Source organism: Hemitrygon akajei, chromosome 5 (assembly GCF_048418815.1).
Source record: "Hemitrygon akajei chromosome 5, sHemAka1.3, whole genome shotgun sequence".
Taxonomy (NCBI): domain Eukaryota; kingdom Metazoa; phylum Chordata; class Chondrichthyes; order Myliobatiformes; family Dasyatidae; genus Hemitrygon; species Hemitrygon akajei.
Window position 1 is genome coordinate 165336509 of NC_133128.1, and position 27218 is coordinate 165363726.

Sequence of the window (27218 nt, forward strand, 5' to 3'; positions counted from 1 at the left end):
GTTCCACTCCCATCATGGAGGAGGCCATGCAGCAACCACAACACGTCCGCCAGACACAAGATTTTCCCAAGGACTGAGGCTGATCAACACCTCCCCCAACTAACCCACCCCTGCAGACCTCCTATCTGCACTATTTTATCATTTCCTGTCTGTTACCTTATGTACAGACACTCCTGTGCCTAGCATCACCTCATAGAGAGGGGGGGGGAGAGAGAGGGGGGGAGAGGGGGGGAGAGGGGGGGAGAGGGGGGGAGAGGGGGGGGAGAGGGGGGGGAGAGGGGGGGAGAGGGGGGGGAGAGGGGGGGGAGAGAGGGGGGGAGAGAGGGGGGAGAGAGGGGGGAGAGAGGGGGGAGAGAGGGGGGGAGAGAGGGGGGAGAGAGGGGGGAGAGAGGGGGAGAGAGGGGGAGAGAGGGGGAGAGAGAGAGGGGGAGAGAGGGGGAGAGAGAGAGGGGGAGAGAGAGAGGGGGAGAGAGGGGGAGAGAGAGAGGGGGAGAGAGGGGGAGAGAGAGAGGGGGAGAGAGGGGGAGAGAGAGAGGGGGAGAGAGAGAGGGGGAGAGAGAGGGGAGGGGGAGAGGGGGAGGGGGGGGAGAGGGGGGAGGGGGGGGAGAGGGGGGAGAGGGGGGAGAGGGGGGAGAGGGGGGAGAGGGGGAGGGGGGGAGGGGGGGAGGGGGGGAGGGGGGGAGGGGGGGAGGGGGGGAGGGGGGAGAGAGACACACACACACTATCTTAACTTCTATGGCTTTTTTTATTGTGTTATTTATGTTATTATGTTTCTTTGTGCTGTGTCGGATCTGGAATAACCATTACTTTGTTCTTTACACTGCGTACTACAAATGACATCAAATAATCTTGAATCTTATTGACAGTGAAGCAGAATACAATGAATTACCAAGAGATCTTAATGATCATTTAGGGAGAAAGACTGAGGAATAGAAAGTGGTTTTTATCTTTCATAAGTGTAAGGTAATGCATTTCAGACATTCAGACCAGGATATGACATACAGTGAATGGCAGGACAGTAGTAGGTGTTGTTGAACAGCAGGACCTGGGAGTACAAGTGCCCAGCTTGCTGAACGTGGCCTTGCGAGTAATCGGAGTAATGAAGGTGTCCCTCAGCACTCAGGGCATCGAGTTTAGGCGTAGGGACGTTATGTTGCAGTTACACAAGCTATTGGTGAGACTGCACTTGAAGTATTGTGTACAGCTTTGGTCATCTTGTAAAAGAAAAACATTGTGAAGCCGAACAGGGTGCAGAAGAGATTTACGAGGATGCTGCCTGGACTTGGAAGGCCTGAGTTATAGAGAGAAGTTGGCTATACTGTATCTTTATTCCATGGAATGTAAGAGAATGAAAGTGACCTGTTAGAAGTCCAAAACAGCAGATACAGGAATTTAAAGAGACATGAGAGGTAACTTTTTTTAAAAACACAGAGTAAAGTGGGTACCTGGAATGACCTGCCAGAAGAAGTGGTCAAGGTGCGTACAACTGCAAAATTTAAGAGGCAATTGGATAAGTACATGGAGGGGTTGAAGTTGGAGGATTATGGGTTAAATGCGGCCAAATGGAAAAGGCAAGAAGGGTTAAAGGTTCATTTTGTTATCAAAGTATGTATGCAGAATACAACTCTGAAACTTGTCTTCTCCAGAGAGCCATGGAATACAGAAAACCATGTAATTAGTTGAAAGAAAGACATCAATTCCCCCTGCACAGAAAGAAGAAACATCTCACAAACCCCAAACCCCCAACTCCTCCCTCATACAGAAACAGATCACCCAAACCCCCAGCCATCCAATCTGCAACAAGAAAGAATGAGTGAGAACATGAAGAAAAGCAGAACAAAGAAAGGCCAATACGAACTACAGTCCAACTGTGCTGATTTCAGCATGAGCTAGTTGGACCAAAGGACCTGCTTCCATGCTGTGTTCATTTCTACGTAAATCAGTGACTCTCTGTTCAAATTGACAAACTAGATAAATTTGGGCTGCAAAGCTGGCCAACCAAAATTGGTTGGATTTCTCATTCTCCTCCTCGTGGTTCCGGTATGCAATGACACATGCTAAAGGCTGCCTGTCTGCCCAGGTGACAAGCCTACTTTCGCTTTATTAATGTTTTAAATAAATGACACTTTAGTCTAGGAATACATCCCATGTTGATGCTGATAGTAGCACATAATGGTCTGCCTCTGACATTAAAAAGGAGAAGTAACAGGAAGTAGGTTTGTTATTTGTGCTGCCAGCATTTAACATGCATCATTAGATCAAAGTACAACTCACTATCACTATGGTGCCTAAATGCTTCCAACTGGGGGATGAACTTCTAGTCAGCTGATTGACCCAATTAATATCTTTCTGGAAAGAGCTATGACAAGAAATGTCAAATATCATTGCTGGCAACTCTCATGTTTCTTTTGCCAACATGGAGTCAACAGATACCTTTGTACCCAATAGCTGACAAGGAGATTCAGCATATGGCATTCATTTGAAACACCTGGTAACAATTTTGTCACCAGAATTGATATATTAATTACTTGGATCAGGACATGAAATCAACCATTTGTGAACTTGCAGAGTACTGTGGGTTGGAAGTTCAATAATAGTTAATAGATATTAGTCTATTGATGTAACACTGAGGACAAGGCCATTTGAGGACAAGCAAAACAAGTACTTGGTTTTACATTTTTCATGGGATATGCCAGATATCTTAAAACTATGCCAGAGTACCTAGCACAGATTAAGAGTGATCTTCAACTCCATAAATGAAAATATGCAATAAACAAATTCAAAAGTGAAATATATAGGTAGATTAAATGAAAAAAACCGAGTTATTCTGGGAATGCTACTAATGGGATAGATCTTCAAAATCCCAGCAGAAGCACAATGGACATTGTTTGATCACATTTAACATTCAGACAGGAACTATTGTAGTGTATCCAGTTTTAACATCTGTAATTTCTCCTCTTTTGTCCTATTTATTTTTTTATATTCTCATTGTAACTTATTCTATTTATTTATTACACTGTTCTGCTGCAGCAAAACAACACATTTCACTGCATAAGTCAGTGATAATAAACCCAATTCTGATGCTTTTGTCTTGCCTCTTAAACGATTTTTGCCTGGGATTAATAGTGCATATGACTAATTTGACCTCATGGATCTACCCCAGGGTCCAACTGATCTACCCACAACTCCTTTGCACAGATCTGCATGACAAGAATGAATTCACATTTCTATCTGGAGTAAGTCTTCAGCTCTAACTTACACCAAAAGATACCAACAGCCCCAGAAAACATCAGTCTATTTGTCTGATATCACCTGTCCAGGCCCTTCAGGTTTTATACAAATCTCACAATACTGACTTTCATTGAAATTGATCATTAAGTGAACTAAGTCCATCATCCCAGGACATGCCTTGTTCTCACTGTTACCATCAGGAAGGAGGTACAGGAGCCTAAAGGTACACACTCAGTGATTCAGGAACAGCTTCTCTGCCATCTGATTTCTGAATGGACATTGAACTCACAAACACTACCTCATCACTATATTTCTGGTTTTTTCCTATTATTATGTATTGCATTGTACTGATGCCACAAAGACAACAAATTTCACGATATATTCTGGTGATATTAAACCTGACTCTGATTCACAAGTAAATAAAACAAGAGAAAAGACAATTGATAGGTTAGCATGCGTTTATCTAGCCAACCATGTAACAAAAACTCTTACATGCACAGAACACTTCCAACACAAACATAACTTTTTATTTTACATCACAATTGGAATACATAACATTGTCAGTAATTCACATCTTATGATATTAGACTACAAGTCCTTGGCACCTCGGTATGATCTCCTAGATTTATCCAAACTATTTCAAGACCATCGATTCACTCTGCTATTTAGTTGAAATAAGGAGGTAGATACTGTTTTAAAACAGAAACAGCTAACTTCATTGATGAATTCAGCAAAATAAAGTTTTGGAAGGGGCTTGCAAGGCAAGTTGAGTGTATGTGCATGGAATACACTGCCTAAGGAAGTGGTGGAAGCAGATACAGCATCAATGTCAGAGGTATTTAGACAGGCACATGAACAAGCACCTTTGATGTAGGAGATGGATCACTCCAGATGGACATCATACTGGGTTGAAGAGCTTGTTCCGATGGACATCATACTGGGTTGAAGAGCTTGTTCCGATGGGCATCATACTGGGTTGAAGAGCTTGTTCCGATGGGCATCATACTGGGTTGAAGAGCTTGTTCCGATGGGCATCATTCTGGGTTGAAGAGCTTGTTCCGATGGGCATCATACTGGGTTGAAGAGCTTGTTCCGATGGGCATCATACTGCGTTGAAGAGCTTGTTCCGATGGGCATCATACTGGGTTGATGAGCTTGTTCCGATGGGCATCATACTGGGTTGAAGAGCTTGTTCCGATGGGCATCATACTGGGTTGAAGAGCTTGTTCCGATGGGCATCATACTGGGTTGAAGAGCTTGTTCCGATGGGCATCATACTGGGTTGAAGAGCTTGTTCCGATGGACATCATACTGGGTTGAAGAGCTTGTTCCGATGGACATCATACTGGGTTGAAGAGCTTGTTCCGATGGGCATCATACTGGGTTGAAGAGCTTGTTTCTGTACAATGCTTTATTCAAAGATCATGATTGGAATTCTGGTGATTCCAAAATCCAAGAATGCATCCCATCCAATCCCAGTGATTCATCCGTTTTAACCTTAAGCTGACTTTCGAATACCTCCATGGTATCAATTTTTAACATATCCAGTGTTTCAACTGCCTTTTCCTTCACAATTGCTTTAGAACTACCCTCTTCACTGGTGAAAAGAGATGCAAAGAACTCATTAGGTAACTTGACCATGCTCAATCCATTCTTGTGCGAGTCCCCATTTTTTGACCTCAATAAGCCCCATTGCTCCAAGTACCATATTTTCACCATTCATGTCCCTACAGACCAAGCCCAGATTTCCATTTAAATTGGTGGCTAATCATTTCTGACAAGCTCTCTCTTATTTACTTCCTCTCTGATTCTCAGTAATTTGACAGGTATTTACAAGCCGACACTCAGCAGTAGCAGTCAGCTTTTGCTCTGTCTTCCTCTGTACCTCTTTATCATCCAGGGAACTCTTTGTTCTTCCTGTGTTCCTTGTAGAATGTGCCTCATTACTGAAGGACACTGGTGAACCAGATGGGTTTTCAAGCAAAACAGTAGTTCCATTGTCACAATTACTGAAGCCAGGATTTCTTTTTAATTTAATTCTAGATTATTTAACTAACCAAAGTTAAAGTTTGCAGCTATCATGTCAAGACTTGTTCTTCAAGCAAGTGAATTACTAATCTGGTGTATCATCATTCACTTGTCATCACTGAAGCAGCTTAACAGCAACAGAACAGAATTGAGTGTTCTCACTTTATTGCTGAAAATTGTGCTTCAAAGAATACCTTATTGCTCAATGATAATTCTATTCAATTTACCATGTCTGCCCTCATCTCCTCTGCGTCATTTTCTACGGAGTGACGATGATTTCCATTCTGATTTGATGTATTCTGAGCTAACAGAGGCTAATGTGGGAGTTCCATGACCTTTCACAGAAGAGACAGGTGGTGACTGTTGGGGTGGTGGTAGGTGGGAAGTCTGTGGATATAATGGGTTCCTTCTGTCCATGGGGTTTTTGAGTATCTGTGTTTTTGAGTCCATGAACAACTCAGCCTGATTAATTCAGCCAACTAAGCGTAGCAAGAGCTTAAACGCTGGGAATTTTGGCCGGGGGTGGGGGGGGGGGGGGGGGGGAATGGGGTCCTTCCAAAGAACAGCATTGGTCACACTTCTCCAGTGCCTTGATGTGACTTCAGCAGTTAGCCTGGATGTCAGAAGCAAGATGCCTGGGCAGCAATAACTACAGCCCCATGAAGATTGTGATTTGTGCCAAGTCTGAGATCTTGATGTCCAAATAGCTTTTCCCTTTTATTGAATAAAGTTGCGTTGGAGCACCGTTGGCAGATGTAAAATTCATCAACGCTGTAGGTAACTCCCAAGTTCCGTGAGGTTGTCCAGGTTCTCGCTGTGAACTTTTATTGCTGTTGGACAGGCTGGTGCCACAGGGCAGAGAGCTGATGACCTTTGCCTTACAGATGTTCCAGTGTGCTGGAGTCAAAGGGCCTTACGAAATTGAAGTGGGGCCACATAGAGTAGTTACCACCTTTCCCTGAATTTCCCTTAGGAGGTGCTGTGCAATGAGTGTAGTGTCCACTCTGCCTCTAGATAATGGATTCCACACTATGTATCTTTGATTACTGGGAAGATACAGTTTTTTAAAAATTTATTGATATTCAGTTGTGATCTTTGTCAATGAATTTCTGGGTAGACAGCAGGAATGCCCCACTACAGTTGTAGACAATTTGAACCCATGTTCTTTCTTGAAGATGACCACAATGATGATACCCCTGAAGTCCCCTGATATACTTTCCTCACGCAGATGTGAAAGAGAGACAATTCATGGCTGAACATCTTCACTGTCAGACTTTAGAGCTTAAGAATAACATTAACATTACTAACTTCTTGGGAAGGGTCAGTACAGTGCACTGCAACTATAGGAACTTTATTCTGCACATCCTTAAAGAAATCTCTTGAACCCTTTGCTTGAAAACTACCAAGTTACAAGAAAAATGAAAACAGAGACACATGTCAAAATATTACCAAGTGTTAAACCATTGGGCCTGACTTACAATACAATTTTATCTGCAGCATCTGTCCTTTCATGGAATGTTCAATTTTTAAAATGTCCTTAGTCTCTACATTTACAAATTCATCTAGATCAGGGGCTCCTAACCTGGGGTCCATGGACCCCTCGGTTAATGGTAGGGTTTCCATGGCATAAAAAAGGTTGGGAACCCCTAATCTAGATCTCAAGTAAAAGCAATGAGCAGCAATCCTATTTTTTTTTTATTTGGTTACTTTTATTGTCAAAACTCTGAGTGAAAATGTTCCTCAGAACTTTGAAAGCCACAGCAGAATTAATGCACACAGAAATTCTTCATAAATAAGAAAATATGGTAAACAGCTTAAAAATTCCACAATGTGACATTAATATCTTGTTGATGCAAATGCACTTCTGAATTTTGAAATTCAGAGCACTTCTCCTCACCTTTTGCTTTGAGACAATAATTTTTTTCATACACTCCAATAACTTGATAACTTTGTTACAAACTAAAGGATAGTTTCCTAAAACAAAACCTTTTCCACTTAGACTGAAGTCCTTCATGTAAATATTGTTCAACTTACCTTTACTTGTTGCTGAAATTCTGTCATGTAGAATAGGATTTCTGATTCCCGGCGCATTTAATCCTTCACCTTCATTGCTTTGAACCTATTCAATAGAATTTAAAAAATGTAATGTGACACTGAAATCTTGAAGAGCAACACTAGCCTGCCTTCAATAGGTTATAGCTCCTACCATCACTGGATCAAACTCTCTTCTTCACATATTGCCAGGCAGAGTAACCAAGGTCAAAGTTTTTTTTAAATGAACATGTTGACGGAGGTTGGGTAATTGCAAACAGAACTTCAAGATAACGAAGTGTGAACAGTAGACCTCACAAATGACAAGGCATCAAGAGGACAGACATTCAGTAATCAGATAAAGAGGAGTTTGAGAGGAGAGTTTAAGAGGCTGGAAGAGATTAAGTAAATAAGGAAATGTAAATATAAGGAAAGAAAATTAAGTCAATGAAAGTATTTACTTCTAAGAAGTCATATGTAATGAAGATCACATTTCAAGTTAAATATGACGTAGGGAGGCGTTACAAAAACCTGAATTTTATGAAAGTGAATGAGAGGGGACCCAAGTAAAAGAATTACTTACAAATGTCAGCTAACATGGGAAATGGAAGGGGACTTGTGAGTTTAATGGGACCAGGTTCAGAAAAGCAGGCAGGTGGTTTATACACCTTTCCCACCTGCCACATTATGCATAGAGCATCTTCTCATTCAAGGCAATTTCAATCTTTGTCTCATCAACTGCCACCCTCCAAAAGTGCTTCATCCACTACACCTAGAAAGCAATACAAATTCAGACTGGGCAAAATCCCCCATCTCCACGTTGATTGAATCCTCACCGGAAAAATCAAAGAGGTTGGGTCCAAACCCAAGATAAGAAATAGCCTGATTTCTGCAGTAACAGGACTATTCCCAGCTGTGTAAAATGTCTCCTGTGGAATAACTCAAGGCATGGAATAATTATAACTTACAGTGAAAGTGGTAATCTTTCTACAGTCTTTTGAGCTCTATGTATACCAAGTAGAAATAACTCAGTCAAGACCTGTCTGAGAAATCTCAGCCTTCTTACATCCCAGTCTAGAAAAAACTTGGGTATAGCATACCGTGGCAAAGTTAAAAATCTTATTCTCTTCCACATCTATTACAATATGGTATTGCTACCCTATAATCAAGAAAAAATGCCTACACCAGATCACTGATATGGTCTTTGAGTGTTTGTACTTGCATAAGGCCAGTTTAGACCATAAGACCATAAAACATAAGAGCAGAATTAGGCCATTTAGCCTATCGAGTCTGCTTAGCCTTCCCTCATGGCTGATTTATTATTCCTCTCAACCCAATTCTCATGCCTTCTCCATGTAACCCTTGACACCATGACTAATCAAGAACCTATCCACTAATATACACAATGACTTGTCCTCCACAGCTCTCTGTAGCAATGAATTCCAGTTTCACCACCCTGACTAAAGAAATTTCTCATCTCTGTTCTAAATGGACGTCCCTCTATTCTGAGGCTGTGCCCTTTGGTCCTAGACTCACTAGCTATAGGAAACATCTTCTCCACATCCACCTATCTAGGTTTTTCATTATTCGATAGGTTTCAGTGATATTCTCCACCCACCATTCTTCTAAACACCAGTGAGTGCAGGCCCCGAGTCATCAAACGATCCTCATATATTAACCTATTCAACTCTGGAATGGAATCATTCTCATGAACCTGCTCTGGACCCACTCCAATGCCTATAGGTTTCCTCTTAGATAAGAGGGCCAAAATCGCTCACTTTACTCCAAGGTTGGTCTGGCAAATGCCTTATAAAGCCTTAGTATTACATCCTTGCTCTCATCTTCTACTCGTCCTGAAATGAATGCTAACATTGCATTTGCCTTCGTTACCACTAAATCACTGAGCAAAACATTGGAGAATCCTACAAAAAGATCCCTTTGCACCTCTTGTTGAAATTTCTCCCCATTTAGAAAATAGTCTATGTCTTTACTCCTTCTACCAAAGTGTATGACCTTATACTTCCCTACACTATATTCCTTCTGCATTCTTCCATTCTGTTGAAGTCCATCTGCAGACTTCATGCTTGTTCAACACTACCTGCCCCTCCATCTACCTTCACATCACCAGCAAACTGGCCACAAAGCCATCAATTCTGTCATCCAAATCATTGACATATAACATAAAAAGAAGTGGTCCCAACATTGATCCCTGTAGAACACCACTAGTCATTGGCTGTCAACCAGAAAAGGCTTCCTTTATTCCTACTCTTTGCATCCTGCTAGTCAACCAATCTTCTATCCATGCTAATATCTTTGCTGTAATAACATGGGCTCTTATCTTGTTAAGCAGCTCTCGTGTGCAACACCTTGTCAAAGGCCTTCTGACAATCCAAGTTAACAACATCTACTGACTCTCTTTTGTCTATCCTGCCTGTTATTTCCTCAAAGAATTCTAACAGGTTTATCAAGCAAGTGTCCCCCTTAAGGAATCCACGCTGAATTTGGACTATTTTATCATGTGCCTCCAACTATCCCAAAACCTCCTCCTTAATGATGGACTTCAACATCTTCCCAACTACTGAAGTCAGGCTAACTGGCCTATAATTTCCTTTCTTCTGCCTCCTTTCCTTCAGGAGAACGGAGTGACAGACTTCTGAAACCATTCCAGAATCTACTAGTTCTTGAAAGATCATTAGTAATGCCACCACAATCTCTTCAGCTACCTCTTTCAGAACCCTGGCGTGTAGTTCATTGGGCCCAGGTACCTTTAGACCTTCCAGCTTCCCAAACACCTTCTCCTCAGTGGTGCCAAATGCACTCTAATTTCTGGTAAACTGCTTACTGTGACTACTAGTAATATCATCATAGCACATTTTCAGAGGCCAAATGCTATAAGAAGATAAGATCGTCCATTGGGTTTTCCAACCATTTTTTCCTCTCAGCCTTTCACAAGTCTTGCTTTTCCAAAAAGCCTGACAGAGAGGATCCTGTTTTTGATTTCCCAGGTTATGAAAATCTCTGAATCACATTATACAGATTATGGTACTTGTATGCACAGATGGAGATTCAGGACTTTTCCAATAAGCACTGTATCTGTGGTGGCCAGAAATAGTCTTTGGAACATGTGTTACAAACTGATGTGTAATTCATAAACACTAAAAAGGTATTTTCTGCCCAAGGTATAATTAACTTATTTCAACATTCTGATTATACATTACATTTTCTGCTTACTGTTATAACTGATAACTATCTGAAAGGATGAAACAGATAAGTCCTCTTATTGTCCTGTTTTAAAAGATGGAAATGCAGTAAACTACTAATTTCTTCAGTAATTTTATCTCTCCATGAACTCCAAAATGAAGTATACAAAGTGCAGATTCTATGTTATTTCCTTTGGCACGGTTAACTCTGACTCTCATGAAGCAGTGACACTGACTTTTACTGAGTACGTGATTGGGGACCACAATGTAGTTTGGTTACTGCAACTTTGGATTTCTTGCTGGTGTCTGCTCCTTCATGAGTCATACTTCTGAGGTAGTAGGACAGTGTCATCGAGTTGAATTTGGAGGAGACTGCAAAGGCTGGCAGAGAAGGAAGTATGACCATGTGATCCATTTATATCAAGAATTTACACTAACAAATCAGCAAGTGAATTATACAGCTCACATTTTCAGTACTGACTTAATGACAGTCGCTAGAATATGCAGCATATTAAAGTTTCCAATTGATTTTGTCCCAATATGGAACAAATAAGAATATTTAGAGTACTTTTTTACGGTAATGGTTCATAAGATAATTTCAAAGAACATAACCTATTACTGAATTTATAAACATAAACTAGTACAATATCCAAATGTACAAACTTGTATCTTGCTGGAACAACAGTGAAACTTCAGCTATGTGCACGTTTCAGATGAAAAAAAAAGGATGATATAAAGTTTGTTCATACTTGTTTATGACAGTATTAATGGTTACTCCCAGTTATTTGGCAAATATTCAAAACTATGGTGCGCATAAAGCTGAAACCCCAAACTGGCTTGCTTACTGTATCCGATATACGAGAAGCTCAACCAAAAGACATCTGCAAATATCAATATGACATTTAAAAAAATGGAACCAAACTCCTTGTAAACAGAAATAAGCAGCCCCATAGCCCACCTGTTAAAATTTATGCCTATGAAAAGATTGTTTTTGAAATTTCAAAACTGACATAAAGGAAGATTCAAAGTTATGATGGATTAATACTATAAGTAATACATTCAAGAAATATCTTCTACAAAGTTAACAAATCTGAAATCTAGCAACTTGCCTCTTCCAAGTCAAATGAGAATTCCTTCTGCTCCATCAAGCTGCTGACGGATGGATGGGGCATTGCTCCAGCTTTATCTGGCGTTGAACACACTGTATTTTCCTGTGAGAGTGCAGATGTCTGCTCACCAGTACCAGCACTCTCTATATCTGTGGATGCATTCAAGTCTACAAAAGAATCTGAGATACCACTCACATCATCAAGGCTGCTCCCCATTCCTTCTTTCAAGCAAGCAGCATCACTCTGCTTGGATTCCGTACAGCCATTTGTCACATTAGATAAAAATTCCTGAGGAATAATCTCTGAGGGACGGGGAGGACCTTCAATTCCAGTCATCACTTCCTCAGACACTGGTTTCAGAGAAGGGTCAGTCAACTTACGCCATCTCTGCAACCTCATTTCTTTCTTAAGTTTTACCTCCTCTTTCTTCTCATCGTCAGTAAAGCTCTTGTCGTTTTCAGAAAAAAGTTGTGATGCTTTCGAACTTTCTGCAGCTGCTGGGACTGTTTGATTAGTTGTATCTGTTACTTTTGCCTGCTGACCCCCAAGTAAGTTGAGTTTTGATACTGTCTTCTTCAGTCTGCCAGCATTGTTTCCAACAGCAGGAGCTTGGCCTGAAGTTGGGGGTTCGGCCACATCACCTATTTTCTTTATAGGAGCTCCAGAAACTTGAGAATACAGTGAGGAGAAAACATTAGCCACTGTTGTGAGAACTTTAATCTGCCGAAATCGACCTGCAATTGAAAGTGAAACTTGTTATTCAACAAACTTGGGAGAGAAAATGAAAAGATAGTAAACATTGAAAGACTAAGAGCTAACCTACACTAATGCACTAAAACTCCTTTCTCCATGACATTACAGTGGTAGAAATGCTACATGCTTAGAATAAACATTTTCATCTATTATATTTACCGCTATTGCCTCTAACATTACAACACCTGCGTGAAAGCTGACTTGAATAATCTTGGATGACAGTTGTCATTAACAAACCACAAAAATACCATGAAAGGTAATTGCAAAACAATAATGTTCAACTGAGTAAATTACACATTAATGGCATTTTTAGGTATTTCAGACCACCATGCTAACAGAAGACACATGAGCAAGGCATTCATATTTTGAAACAAACACAATGAAGGTTTCATGGAATCTTAATTATAGCCTAGACTAGAGCAACACTTTGATGAAACAAGCAGATTTTTCACAATGTGATTCAAAGCATAATTGTCTTTTAACTAGAAATTGTCTATGAATGTATTATGATAAAATCATTTTATTAATAGAATTAAGTACATGCAAGAGTTTCAATGTGAGAAAATTATTTTGACAGACCTTATTGATCCTCAGATTGAGTATAAGCATATTCTTGCAAATACCAGCAATACAAATAAACACTTAAAGAACATACTTGTGAGGGCGAAATTTGGATTGTCCAATTCCATACGTTGCATCTGAGCATCTAAAAATAGTTTAAAATCTATTCCTTTTGCAAACGATGAAGCATTAAAAAATCGACATGGAATTTTTGATGCAAGGTCAGGTTCATCTGTTCCAAACCCAAGATTATAGAGGACATCCTCAGGATCTTCTTCATAAAGGTCCAGCAGTTCTGAAACACTGAAAAGTACAAATAAACACAAATTGGTGGCATTGCTAGAATTTGAATGGTTGTACAAGTGCACCAAACAGTTGAAGTGATTAGAACGTTGACCATACAAATAACCAAGTTAAAATTGTCATGTTGTGATACTGCTGCACTTGAGATTTTGCTGAATAACAAAGACTGTCTTCTCACGTAACAATGGGCCACCACCATATCATTCACCATGATTATTTGTTTAATCTTAGATCAGTGATAAATCTACCAAACCCACTTTTCAGCATAGCTGTTTAACTTACATAAAAAGTACATTTTTCCAGAAATTATAATATATTATGTTCTACATACAGTATCCATTTATGCAACACTAATACTCAAAACAATATGTTGAACTGGAAATAGAAGTATTCATTAAACATTAGACTACCTCGATACAGTAGTATTGCTCTTTCCAGAACCAGTGGAATTCATGCTGCTTCCCATTTGATAAAATTTGTTACGTTTTACCTCAGCTGATGTGCCACTGAAACAGGGCAAACAGTATTGATTAGAAACATAACAGAAGCCTCTTTTAGAACTAAAATGAATAAATATCATTATCTATTAAAAAAAAAACTAACCTTTCTGTCAGCAGTGAGATGTGAGGATGAAGATAATTAGCTGTGGATGGAAAATGCATTTCATGAATGAGTGACTTTATAAAGACAATAGCTTTTAAGATTTAAGTAAACATTAGAGTTTTTATAAACATTTACTATTATAATCCAAAAAAATTACAATTGCCACTCCTTTAACTCACCTGTCCATTTAATCAATAACTATAAACATACAAGCTCCTCAGAAAGAAAGGACACAAGTTCAGCTTCACTTTAAAACTTCAGTGACAAATACTCCTGCTTGTTCATTTTTTCCAGCACTTCGAAATAAGTGACTCTGTACAGACTTGCCAAATCTTTTGAGTCATGTTAAGATGATGACTCACTAGAATAAGAAACACAAGAGTTTCTTCAGATGCTGGTAATGCAGAACACGCACAAAATGCTGGAGGAACTTAGCAGGTCGGGCAACAGCTGTGGGAATGGATAAATAGTCGATGCTTCAGGCCAGTCACTTCATCGGGACTGAAAAGGAAGGGGGAAGACATCAGTATAAAAAGTGGGGAGAGGGGAAGGAGGGTAAGTGAGAAGCTGATATGTGAACCCAAGTGGGAAGAAAAGGTAAAGGGCTGGAAAGGAAAGAATCTGAAAGAAGAGGAGATTGGACTGTGGGAGAAAAGGGAAGAAGAGGGCAGCACGAGGGAAAGGCGAGAGGTAGGCGGGGGAAGAGGCAAGAGGCCAGAGTGGGTAATAAAGAAGAGAGAAGGGGGAGGGGAGGGAAAAGAACAAAAATACCGGAAGGAGAAATCAATGTTCATGCCATTCGATTGGAGGCTACCTGGAATAGGTTTGTGGCTCTGCCTACCTGGTGGAGAGCCTCAGAAATGTCTTTCTGATGTGTGCACATCGGAAATACCAGAGCATGCTACTGAATATTGCTGCAAAACTAGCTATGACGTGTATGCCAAACTGTACAAGACTCCCTATCCCATTAAAACCAGGAAGATATCTTTAATCAGCTTAAACCCGGTGTTAAAAAGAAATAAATACCAGTAATTATATACAAGGAAGAAAAATAAGGTAACTACATACTACTTAGAAATAAGAAATCAAAATGGAATGAGGAAAAAAGGGATCTAGGAGTAGAAGCACAAAACAAATAAAAATGGTGTTGCAAGTCATTAAAAAGAACAGTTCATTTACAGAAACACAATGATACAAAACTTGCCTCATATTTTTGCCAGAACAGGGATTACAAAAACAGCATTCCAACAACTAAGGCAAGTTATGAATAAGGCTTGCCGTGCAAAGGAATTATGCTCCGTGCTTCTTGTGAGATGGGTCGGAACAAGTCCTACTGTACAGCAGAGCGAGCCAGGAGCAGAATAAGCTCCAGGCACCATGCTGCATTCTCAAACACTCAATGATATACAGTGAAGAAACAAAGGCAAACCACAAGGTGATCGTTTTCCCCTCAAGGTGTGTGCTAATGTATTCAGAAGTTAACTCCAAATGCAACACTCCAAACCACTCAGAAAACAAAAATCTTAGCTTTTATAAAGTACTGGCTGCTGATACATCAGGGGCAAGTAATATCCACTCCCACAAATCAGCAAGCTGTCCCTGCCCACCCTCAGCAATCAGTGCACTTCACAGTACAGAATCGGGCCTAGTCTCAGGCGATATCCCAGCCCAGCCCAAGTAATTAAATTTTTTTTTCCAAAAATGAACATCATTACTTTGCACGCCTACTCCACAGTCTGTCCATCTGTCATGTATACTTATTAACAGAACAAGGCCATTCAGTCCATTAGATTCATGCCCCTTTTGGCTGACCAAGCCCATTGACCCCTGGAATTTATTAACTCCCCCTGCAATTTATTCTCTCACAGGTCCAATAGTTCTGCTTTGATTTTGTTAGGACTCACCTCCAATGAGGGGCAATTTAGGGCAGGGAGTCAAATAACTCACCAGCATGTGTTTGGAAATAGGAGGAAACCAATGCGACCATGACAAAAGCAAGAAAATTCCACACAGCAACAAACAAGGTCAGCATTGAACCCAGGTCCTCAGTGTTTGCACCATGCTGTCCCCACCTAGTTGAGAAAAGTGAAAGGCTACCTTATCGATACAGTCAACCAAAGGGCCAGGGGAGTGATGGAACACCAAAGGTACAAGACAATAGTAACACGGGTACAAAGAGTACTGAAGGCTGCATATGGCATGCTTGCCCTTATCAGCTGTGACTCTGAGTACAGGAGTTGAAATGCCATGTTACAGTTGTATAAAACTTGCATTAGACTACACCTGGAGTATCCTGTATAGTTCACATTTCCAAGCTGAAAGAGGGATATGACTAAGCCAGAGAGGGTGCAGTAAAAATCGAGGAGGAGCAACATACACAATGCTAGAGCAGTTCAACATGTCAGGCAACATCTACGGAGGGAAATAAACAGTCAGTGTTTTCAACAGACAGCCATGATCTTGGCCTGAAACATCAGAGATGCTGCATGATTTGCTGGGGTGTGTATGTGTATGTTAGAAAAGTGAAAAACTACCTTTCTTTTTCCCCCCCTCCCTCCCCCCAAAAAAAGTGACAGGGTATACAGTAGGGGCAAATGTAATTATATATTTAAAAATAACATTTGCACAGGTACATGGACAAGGCTTAGAGGGATATAGGCCAAACGCAAGCAAGTGAGGTTAGTTCTGATAGACATCTTGGTCAGTATGGATGAATTGGCCAACTGGACCTGGTTTTCTTCTATATAACGCCATGAGTCTCTGAATCTCTGAAGCAAATATTATTAGGGGGCGCAACAGGCTAGAAGTGGATATAATGCTTTGCTTGGCTCAAATGTCTGGAGGGAATCAAGGGATCTGTGGTTACTGCTGGAAAGTGGTAGAGGTAAAGGATAAACCACAATCTTTCTGAACGGCAGAGCAGGCATCAGAAGCCAAACATTGTTTTTGCAGCTACTATTCATGTGAACTGCTGTACAAAAGTCCTGTGTTCCCATCATTAAAAAAAAGAGTAACGAAAGACGCTAAAATGACTTGCAAGTCTGGCAGCAGTAACGTAAAGTTTGTACAAAGAAAAAGAGTAAAACAGGCTGGGGAGCCTCTTCACATGAAAGAAAAACAGCTTCACTGAAGGGTGACTTGAGGTGTTCCACAGGGTTCTGTGTTGGGACTACTACTTTTTTATGTTGTATATCAACGATTTGGATCATGAAATTGATGGGTTTTTGGACAAGTTTGCAGATGATACGAAGATAGGTAGATGGGCAGGTAGTACTGAGAAAACAAAGGCCTTGGATTAGGAGAATGAGCAAAAATGTGGCAGATGGAATATAGTGCTGAGAAGTGGATGGCCGTGTACTTCGGTGGAGGGAATAAAAGCACAGATGATTTTTCAAATGGGGGGGGGGGAGAAATTCAAAAATAAAAGGTACAAAGGGATTTGGGAGTCCATGCGCAGGATTCCCTAAAGATTAACTTTCAGGTTGACTTGGCAGTAAGGACAGCGAATGTAATGTTAGTATTAATTTCAAAAGGACTAGAATATAAAATGACATCCGAGAAGGTTCCGAGGAGGTCCAGAGAATGATTCGGGGAATGAAGGGGTTATCATATGAGCAGCAATAAAGGATTCCGTGCTCACAGGAATTTAGAAGGGGGTGAAATCTCATTGCCACGTGTGGCTTTTGAGGCCAGGTCACTGGGTGCATTTAAGGCAGAGGGTTATAGCTTCTTGATTAGTCAGGGCGTGAAAGGTTATGGGAAGAAGGTGGGAGAATGGAGTTGAGAGGGAAATAGATCAGCCATGATGAAATGGCGTAGCAGACTCAGTGGGCCAAAGGGCATATTTCTGCTCCTCAAAAGAGTCAACAAAGAGAACATTGACTTAAATGTTAACCTGAAAAGTCACAATATACATGTCTCTAAGATGCTAAGAAATCCAAAAGGAATTCAATAGAAATCTTTTGGCCCAAAAGACCGCTTCGCAAAGGACCTACACTCTGTCCATCAGAAACGGTGGGATCTCCCAGCAGCCACCCATTTTAATTCCACTTCCCATTCCCAAATGTCGACCCATGGCCTCCTTCACTGTCATGATGAAGCCACACTCAGGTTGGAGGAATAACACCTTATATCCCATCTGGGTAGCCTCTAAACTGATGACATGAACATCAATTTCTCGAACTTCCAATAATTCCTCCTCCATTCCCCCCTTCACCATTCCCTATCCCTTTTCTCCTCTCTCACCTTATCTCCTTGCCTGCCTATCACTTCCCTCTGGTGCTCCTCCCCCTTTCCTTTCTTCCATGGCCTTCTGTCGTCTTCTATCAGACTCCCACTTCTCCAGCCCAGTATCTCTTTCACCAATCAACTTCCCGGTTCTTTACTTCATTCCTCCCCCTTCAGATTTCACCTATCACTTTGTGTTTTTCCCTCCCCTCCCCCCAACATTTTAAAACATTTCTCCCCCAGTCCCGCTGATTAGTCTTGGCCTGAAACATCGACTGTACTCTTTTCCATAGACGCTGCCTGGCCCAGAGTTAATCCAGGATTCTGTGTGTGCTTAAACAGATAAAGATACCAGCGAGTGTATTCCTGAGTCACAAAACAATCCCAAGTGAAGTAGTTAATCTGCAGGGATTTGGATGTTCTTAGAAGGAAAGGAACGCCACAGCCACTTTAAGATCTTAGTAGTAAGAATGGAATTTACTTTTTTGATCATTTTCCCATGAAATGTGTTAATACTTGCAGTGAGGGTGCAAGAACCGGTTAGAATTTGATCAACATACAGATGAAGTTCACTGATGATATGAAGTGATCATCCACAGACAAATGTTTCCATTTTTAACACAATCTACTCTCCCTGTCTCTTACTCGCTCCCACCCTCCTCTCAGTGAAATTATTCGTCTGCCACAAGGAATAATATCTTCCCAATAACTCTAACCTCTCCTTATGCCACATCTTAGACATTTTCTTGGAATGAACCATAGTCTGCAACCTTGGAAACCCACGCGATCCTCTGACGTCCTTTAAATCACAGTTAACATTCTGTCCCACCTTGAGCGCACTAGCCGCGACCTTCACTACAATTCTAACAAAACCGCAGGCAGCAGCACCAGCCACTGCAGTCCATGCAAACTAAACCATGTGCTCAGTTAATAATTTACCTCAATGTATTAGAGTAGCCCAATCTGCTGACAAAGATACCAAAAAATTCACTGAAGCAAAGATGCAATCACAGAATTTACTTCCCACAATACTAAACATCATTCCAGTCCGGTCTGCCAAAAGGAAAATTATTTTAAGATTCATTCCTGATTGGTGCTGGGAAGCGTGTAATGTGTTTATATTGGTATGTTGTATTCTATTTCTTAAGTTCTGCCAAAGATTTTAATGAGCTCAATTCACAAGAATAAAATTAACATCAGAGAGAGCACTGATATAACTGTACAGAATACAGTATCCCTTACAGTGATGCTGGCAAGGGATGAACCCAAGGCAATTGTTTCAACCTGGTGCTTGAGAGTCATGATCACTGAATTTGTGGAGTTTGAAGACCTCTAGTTGTGCAATATCAAAAGCAGATTCAAAACGTGTGTTTCTACCTACTATTTAGGTATTTCAACTTCACTGGTTCCTTAAGGTTGTCACAGCCAGGAGTGGTGGTGGGGATATACTCCCACTGCCTATTCAAAGCTCCCAAAGACATGCATCTCAAATAGCGTCTGACAACCAAGTCCAGCTCCCGGCCTTCACGTGCGCTAAGCCCAGCCGAACCATTTCTACTGTCAGAAGGCCAAAGGCAGATTACTGGCACCTCAAAACCAGCCGCTTTGGGCAGATGGGGTTCATCAGCTGTGGTTGGCAGGTTACGTAGGAGAAGGAAAACTCTGATCTCAAAACTCCACTGCCTTACAGCTATATCCACTCTTCGGGAAGACTTCGGGAATAAACCCAGGGGAAAATTGCAGAGATGGAGTCCCTAAGGTAGTCCTGCATCGAGTTCAATGCTGACTAGCAACTCCTGCAATGCTGCTGGTGCCAAACTCTTATCAATCGCTGCCATTCCTTTGGATTCAACAGCTGTGTGGAGAAGGGGAAATGCTGCGTAGGCAACAGCTTGCTCTCCATATCCTACTGAATTGTCTTGCATAGACACAACATCCATTGTAGACATCACTCAACAGAGGGCCTGCTACTAATTGCCTTTTAAGTAGTGCAAGCAGTTGTAATCTCTCCTGTGCTTTGGCCACATTGATGAGGCATTTGTCCAATGAAGACTGCAGTTAACTAAGTTAGTACACTCTTTGCAGTACACTGGTCTTGAGTGACCTCCGCAGCTCTCTTTCACTCCATCTGAGTGATTGTGATATTAATCACCATCCTCCTGTTCAATTTATCAATTTGCACAATTAAAGGCTGGCTTCAAGATGAAGTGTCTTGTTTTTATGTCTGTAATTTGATTTCCCCATATGGTGAAACCAACTAAGTTTGTAAATACAGATCCCTTTTTCCTCAGCCCTTTACTTCTTCCACTGAACCCTTCCCAACTTCTTACTTCATTCCCGCTTCCCCTCAGCTAGTCTCACCTACCACCTGCCAGACTGTACTCCTTCCCCTTCCCCACCTTCTTATTCTTGCTTCTACCCCCTTCCTTCCTGAAGGATCTCACCCCAAAATATCAACTGTTTGTTTCCACCCATAGATGCTGCCTGACTTGACGAGGTCCTCCATCATGTTGTTGGGTTCGGTGGGGTAACGGGAGATTACTCAGTTGAATTTAAGGGGAAGACTACAAAAGACCAAATGTAATAGTTCATTGGAAAAGGAAATTTGCAATGAATTTTATATATAATGAAGAGCTTGGAAGGGTCCAGCATTAATCTATCGTAGGGGTTTACATAGAGCTTGGAGCCGACACAGCTCAACTGGTACACTTGTGACCTCAACCATGAAGTAACTACCGATGGGCAAAACTCCAACTTCAGTGTAGCACAGGCAATCACGCCCATCAACATATTTGTGCGGCTGGGGACAAGCTGATGAAAAAGCCAAAATTCAATCTTTCAGCTCTTCCCACACTACAGCGCACAAACATTTACCATAAAACAACAAGTAGTACTTAATACCTGCAGCATCCTGACAATGCACGCAGATAAAATCAACCAGGACCAAGCTGTGAGCAGTGCTTGATTCCTTTAAATGGGACTGGTGAGAGGTCCTACCTGCTGTTCAGCAAATACTTGGCACTGTGTGTTTGAGGAGGAATTTTTGCTGACTGAAAACTTCCAAATGGCACTGCTGAGAGTGAATCAGCACTTGACATTGACTGATGTCAGGAACCTGCCCACTCAGTGAAAACATCCAGTAAATTCCCAGCATTGTTTTTAAAAACAACAGTGTCTAGTAGGAGTCACTCCACATGCGTGCATACCAGTGTCAATGTCTATCTGGTGCTCAAACAGAATCTGAAGCTTCTAAATAACAGGGCTATTGATATGAATTTTGCCACAGGGTTTTTGTTGTAATGAAAGTCTAAGACCAGAGGATACAGCCTCAGAATAGAGGGGTGTCTTTTTAGGGGTGTCTTTTTAGAACAGAGATGAGGAGGAATTCCTTCAGCCAGAGAGTGGTGAATCTTTGCTCAGGCAGCCGTGAAGGCCAAGTCATAGGGTATATTTAAGGCAGAGGTTGATAGATTCTTGATTGGTCAGGGCATGAAGGAATACAGGGAGAAGGCACAAGGATTGGGGCTGGGAAATTAATTGGATCAGCCACGATGAGCCAAATGGCCCAAATCTTCTCCTATATGTTATGGCTTTATGGTTGTTATTTTAGAGGACCTGTCCTGGGCCCAGAAGGTAAGTGCAATTACAAAGCAAGCACAGCCGCGCTTCTACTTCCTTAGGAGTTTGCAGAGACTCAGCATGACATCTAAAACTTTGACAAACTTCTATAGATGTGTGGTGGAGAGTATGTTGACTGGCTGCATCACAGCCTGGTACGGAAACACCGATACTCTTAAATGGAAAATCCTACACGTAGTAGCTGATACAGCCCAGTCCACCACAGGCAAAGCTCTCCCCAGCACTGAGCACATCTATGTGAAAATATCGTTGCAGGAAAGCAACGTCCGTTATCAGAGACCCCCACCACCCAGGACACACTCTCTTCTCACTGTTGCCATCAGGAAGGTGGTACAGGAGCTTCAGGACTCACACCACCAGGTTCAGGAACAGTTACTCCTCAACCATTTGGCTCTTGAACCAAAGGGGATAATTTCATCTGCCTAATCATTAAAATGTTCCCAAAAACAATGCACTCACTTTCAAGGACTTTTTATCTCACATGCTCAATATTTATTGTTTATTTATTTATTATAATTGTTCCTTTCTTTTTGTATTTGCATAGTTTGTGGTCTTCTGCTCTCTGGCTCAACACACAAGTTGAGTTGTTTTCCATTGAATCTGTTAGGGTCATTATTCTGTAGATTTATTGAATATATCCACAAGAAAATGAATCTCAAGTTGTACATGGTGACATATTCATACTTTGATAATAAATTTATTCTGAACTTTGAAAACAAAAAGGAATGATTGCAGAATTCAATCTGAAGTCTGAAAGGATAAATATTTAGAGTGCCATACTGAACAGAAACAGGCTGTTAGACCCATCTGGTCTGTCCACCATGATGCTCCATCTAAGCTAGTCCCATTTGCCAGAATTTGGCCTATAACTTCTAATCTTAACAATCCAGGTACTGCACTTGTTCACCTGTCTCTTAAATGTTATTATTAAAGAAATCGTATTCTTCAATCTTATCTTGGTCCATGTAGTAATAGTGTAGGATGACGCTGATAGGCAAGTCAGAATGAGAATGGGATGGAGAATTAAAGCAGGAGGCCACAGGAATCTCAAGATCACGCCTGCAGACTGAAAAGAGTCTCGCTACCAAGAAGTAACCCAAACTGAGTGTGGTTCCGCATAGTGAACACAGAATAGATGCACAAGGTAAAGAAACCACTGCTTTTGTTTTAAAGGCTAACCGGATCTCTGGATGGTGGGAAGAGAAGAGCTGAAAGGACAGGTCCCACATTTTCTGTGGCACTTGGAATATGAAATTTACCTTACAAGGATGGATCACAGTCTTAGAGTACACTCTCTTGTGGTTATAAGAATGAGGGGCTATCTCATCACACAAAACATGAAGAGAGTTTTGATGGGTTAAGGAATCCAAAACAAGGATTCGTCTCAAAGTGTCAGTGTCACCTTTAGACCTTTTGGTTCCTCTCTCGCATAGACTAGCATCTAAGTCAGTGGTTGGAACCCGGCTACTGCTTGGTTTTAGCACAAGTCACAACAAAATAAACAGCACTATCTACTCCTGGATTAACAGATGGATGTGATTGGCTATTTCCCTTCCTCAGTAACACAGGCTAATCTCTTCCTCGAATCATGTCAACTGGTAGTCTCTCCAGAACCTCCATGTTTGTCGGGTACCTGAGGTCATCCAGCTCCATAGTAAGTTCTACCGGTGGCTCAGACTTCCTGTCAAACATTGGACAGGTGTTTCATGACTGCAGTCAACACCAAGGGCTGGGGCATCATTTTCTTAATTAATGATAGTGAGCTGCCAGCATCTAAAAGAGCATTAACTGGTTTTCTATTAACCTTGACTGTTATAAACATGGGCTCTTTCTCCTCCCATTTTGCTCATTTTCCATTACAATATTCACAAATCATTTCAGCCATTATCATCATCACTCTCCTCCTGTCCATGGCACAGAGCACATACCTGACAATTTGGGCTTCTTGAGAATATATACAGAGGACTTATGACCTGGCTGGTGACAATGGCAGCAAATAAACATCTTAGAAGAAACTACCAAAGCTTCTTTGCTCTCATTTCTCCCACTTCCCAATTCCACAGAGTAACATCGTGAGTCCCTTGGAAGGTTAAAGTCTCTGTTGCTTCAGAATGATGGTGCCCCCTTGTGGACATTGAGGTACTGCAGGGCAAATCGGACTAGAGTGAGTGCAACCAGTGGCTCACACTCTTGGACCCATGTCCTGGTGTCTGAAGGAAGAATCCACAGCAGCTGCTCCAGAGCAAGGGCCTCACCAATCTCCTCCTCGGACTTCTGCTCTGGTTGAATCCACTGGCAGCAGAGACCCCTCAGGTGATGATACGCCTCAGTGGGTGACTCATTTGGTGATAGAGTACAGGAAGTATTTGCGATAGGTTTCTGCCAAGTTATCAGATTTAGCCAGCAGTGTCTCCTTCAGGTCAGGATAGTGGCTGGACCTCTCTCCGTCCATTGCAGTGTAGGCTTGGAGAGCTTTACCCATCAGCTGGCAGGCCCACTCCTCCTCTGATCATTGCCATATCCAGAGGCCATCCTCTCAAACCTCAACAGATAGTTCCCAATATTGTCACACTGTTGATAAGAAAGCATCTTGGGACCCTTCTGCAGGTTTTGGTGTTCCTTTCTAAAAGTATCATCTCTCCTCTGCAGGGCAGACAAAAAGTCCCTGGACACATTTTCCATGAAGGGTCCGGAGCTGATGCCACTTGAAGGCCCTTCTGCTTCTGGCCTGAGTTTGGCCCTGGGCTGAAGTTCTCCTCCCTCCGAGGTCTCCACTGTTTCCTGGGTATTTTTAGCTTCAGGGTTTCTTGGCTTGGGACTGCAATCCTACTTACCCAGAGTTGAACGCATCCTTTTGCGAACGGTCATCCATAAGATATGTCGATTTATGACCAAAGACAAATGGCTGTAGTCACTTAGCACTTTAGTGTAAGTTTACTAGTGTGTCAAAAATCAAACTTACATTAATTAGCAAAAGTAGTGAAAAAAAATTTACAAAATAAATCTTACAGAAAACACAATAATAGTTTCGTACCTATTCTTATCCAGTGTGAATTCCTCACAGCCCCCATCTCTCTCCCTTGCTGGGGACAATGAGCCTCATTTACTACGCACCGTGACACACCATCTTTAATTACCCACAAAGTTAACTGAAGTCTGCACATGAATCAGGATATGACGCACCCCATACTGTAGTTACAATCGAATTACAAAATAAACAAGTGTCCATCTTAAATACAGTATGTAAACATCCCCATCACTAAAGAAATGGAATAGTTCACTCTGTATGGTGAGAAAGGCCCCTGATATTTATCAAAACTGTCTTTGCAAATTAGTCTGAAAATAGATAAATTTCCTACATACAGTGTATCATTGAAATGACAGCCACATGAAGGACTTTTTGGCTGCCTCCAGCACATCCTTAGGCTGTCATAGTCATAGAGAAGTACAGCCCAGAAACAGACCCTTTGGCCCATCTAGTCCATGCTAAAACCATTTTTATACTGCTTACTCCCATCGACCTGTACCAGGCCCATAACCCTCCATACATCTACTATCCATGTATCTATCTAAACTTCTCTTAAACATTGAAATCGAGTTCATATGCACCACTTGTGCTGGCAATTCATTCCACACTCTCATGACCTTCTGAATTAAGAAATTTCCCCTCATGTTCCCCTTAAACTTCTCACCTTTCACCCTTAACCCATCACCTATGGTTGTAGTCACATCCAAGTAGAAAAAAACCACTTGTATTTACCCTATCTATACCCCTCAATTCTGTATACCTCTATAAATCTCCTTTCAATCTTCTACATTCTAAAGAATATAGTCCTAACCTATTCAATCTTTCCATAGAATACAGGTCCTCAAGAACCTGCAATATCCTTGTAAATTTTCTGTGCACTCTTTCAATCTTGTTTACATCTTTTCTGCAAGTAGGTGTCCAAAACTGCAATCAATATTCCAAATTAGGCCTCACCAATGTCTAATACAAACAACCTCAACATAACATCCCATCTCCTGTACTCAATAGATTGACTTATGAAGGCTAATGTGCCAAAAGCTTTCTTTACGATCCCATCTACCTGTGACGCCACTTTCTATAAATTATGGATCTTTATTTCCAGATCCCTTTGTTCTACAACACTCCTCAGTGCCCTACCATTCACTGTGTTAGAGCTACCCTCTTTTGTCCTACCAAAGTAGGAAACCTCACATCTGCATGCATTAAATTCCACCTGCTTTTTTCCATTGTCCACTACACTCCCAATCTTCATGTCATCCACAAAATTACTCTTTCCGTTAACTACATTATCATCCAGATCTTTGATATAGATGACAAACAACGAAGGACCCAACACCGATCCCTGCCACACACGAGGCCTCCAGTCATAGAGCAAACCCTCTACTGCCACTCTCTGGCTTCTCCAACAAAGCCGATGGCTAACCCAATTTACTATCTTGTCCTGAATGCCAAGTAATTTGGTCAGCCTCCCAAGCTGGACCTTGTCAAAGGCCTTACTGAAGTCCACGTAGACAACATCCACTGCCTTGTCTTCATCCGCTTTCCTGGCAACTTCCTTGAAAAACAAAACTAGAGAAAAAGAATGTTAACAAAGACAAAGGTCTCACACTAAGCAAGAGTGAGAATTTGATTGTAAACAAGGTGGGACAGCAGAAACCTGATTGGATGAGGATTAACCAATCAGTAGGGATGAATGACAGGGGTATATACACCACTGGACTAGACATCCCTGAATATCATCTTTGATGAAAATGGCACAGTTTGTCATCAAAACGCCAGTTAAAATTAATACCTGTACTTGGCTGGAAGCCCGAGAAGAGGTTATTCATCAAAGAAGCCAGGAAAGCACAAGATCCATTATATTGGTTGTTAACACAAATGACATATTGCACTGTATGTTTCAATGTACATGTGATAAATCCATGAATCTGAATCTTAATTGTGTTGTTACAAATTCCAAGCCTAATATGATGAACTAGAAAATGCTCAGAATATCTTTCACTGAATGTTCTAGAGGATTTCCTTCTGCTTTCAACGAGCACCTGCTTCTCTACAAATTTCCACATTTATATAATAGTCACCCATTTAAAAACCGTATTCAACAACAGGCTTTTGGAAACAATACATATCTGAAACAAATACATTCGAACATACAAGACAAGAAATTAGACATTTTTTAAAAAAAAGATATCATGCAGAATTAAGAGAAAGCTGGTGAAAGTATTTCTGATCAATCTCCATCATAAAACATACCTTCTGCACCAAGCAACAAGTCATCCTCAAAACTGCATCCATGTTTTGTACCTCCACCTATTGACACAACAATATGCTTTAGTGAGTGCAGTTTGATCATTTGTTTAAATGTCTTGGTTCTTTAAAAAAAAATTCCATTCTCCACGACTTGTTAATATTCTCTGAGCTGTTGAATTTCTTTCAAGGATTAGATCCCCACAAAAATAATTTACATTCACCTCCAAAAAATGTCACTACTTCTAAAAGTGTATA

The 27218-nt window shown here is 41.2% G+C and overlaps 1 protein-coding gene across 7 annotated transcripts in view; it reads right to left on the reverse strand.

Annotated features, from left to right (window-relative positions):
• The window catches only part of itprid2 (ITPR interacting domain containing 2), a 186117-nt gene that overhangs the window by 43831 nt on the left and 115068 nt on the right, over positions 1-27218 (reverse strand). For 6 of the 7 annotated variants that reach the window (XR_012099061.1, XM_073047078.1, XM_073047076.1 and 3 more), the window contains 6 exons: positions 26967-27023; positions 13820-13859; positions 13627-13722; positions 13008-13216; positions 11600-12333; positions 7294-7378 (listed from right to left, as the gene is read on the reverse strand). Coding sequence is in view for 6 of the 7 variants with exons in the window: in XM_073047078.1 (XP_072903179.1) it covers positions 7294-7378; positions 11600-12333; positions 13008-13216; positions 13627-13722; positions 13820-13859; positions 26967-27023 (1221 nt within the window). In the remaining variant the exon portion in view is untranslated. Of the gene's footprint in view, positions 1-7293; positions 7379-11599; positions 12334-13007; positions 13217-13626; positions 13723-13819; positions 13860-13998; positions 14765-26966; positions 27024-27218 lie in introns of those variants that run through there. The other variant, XM_073047082.1, reaches the window with a different exon arrangement.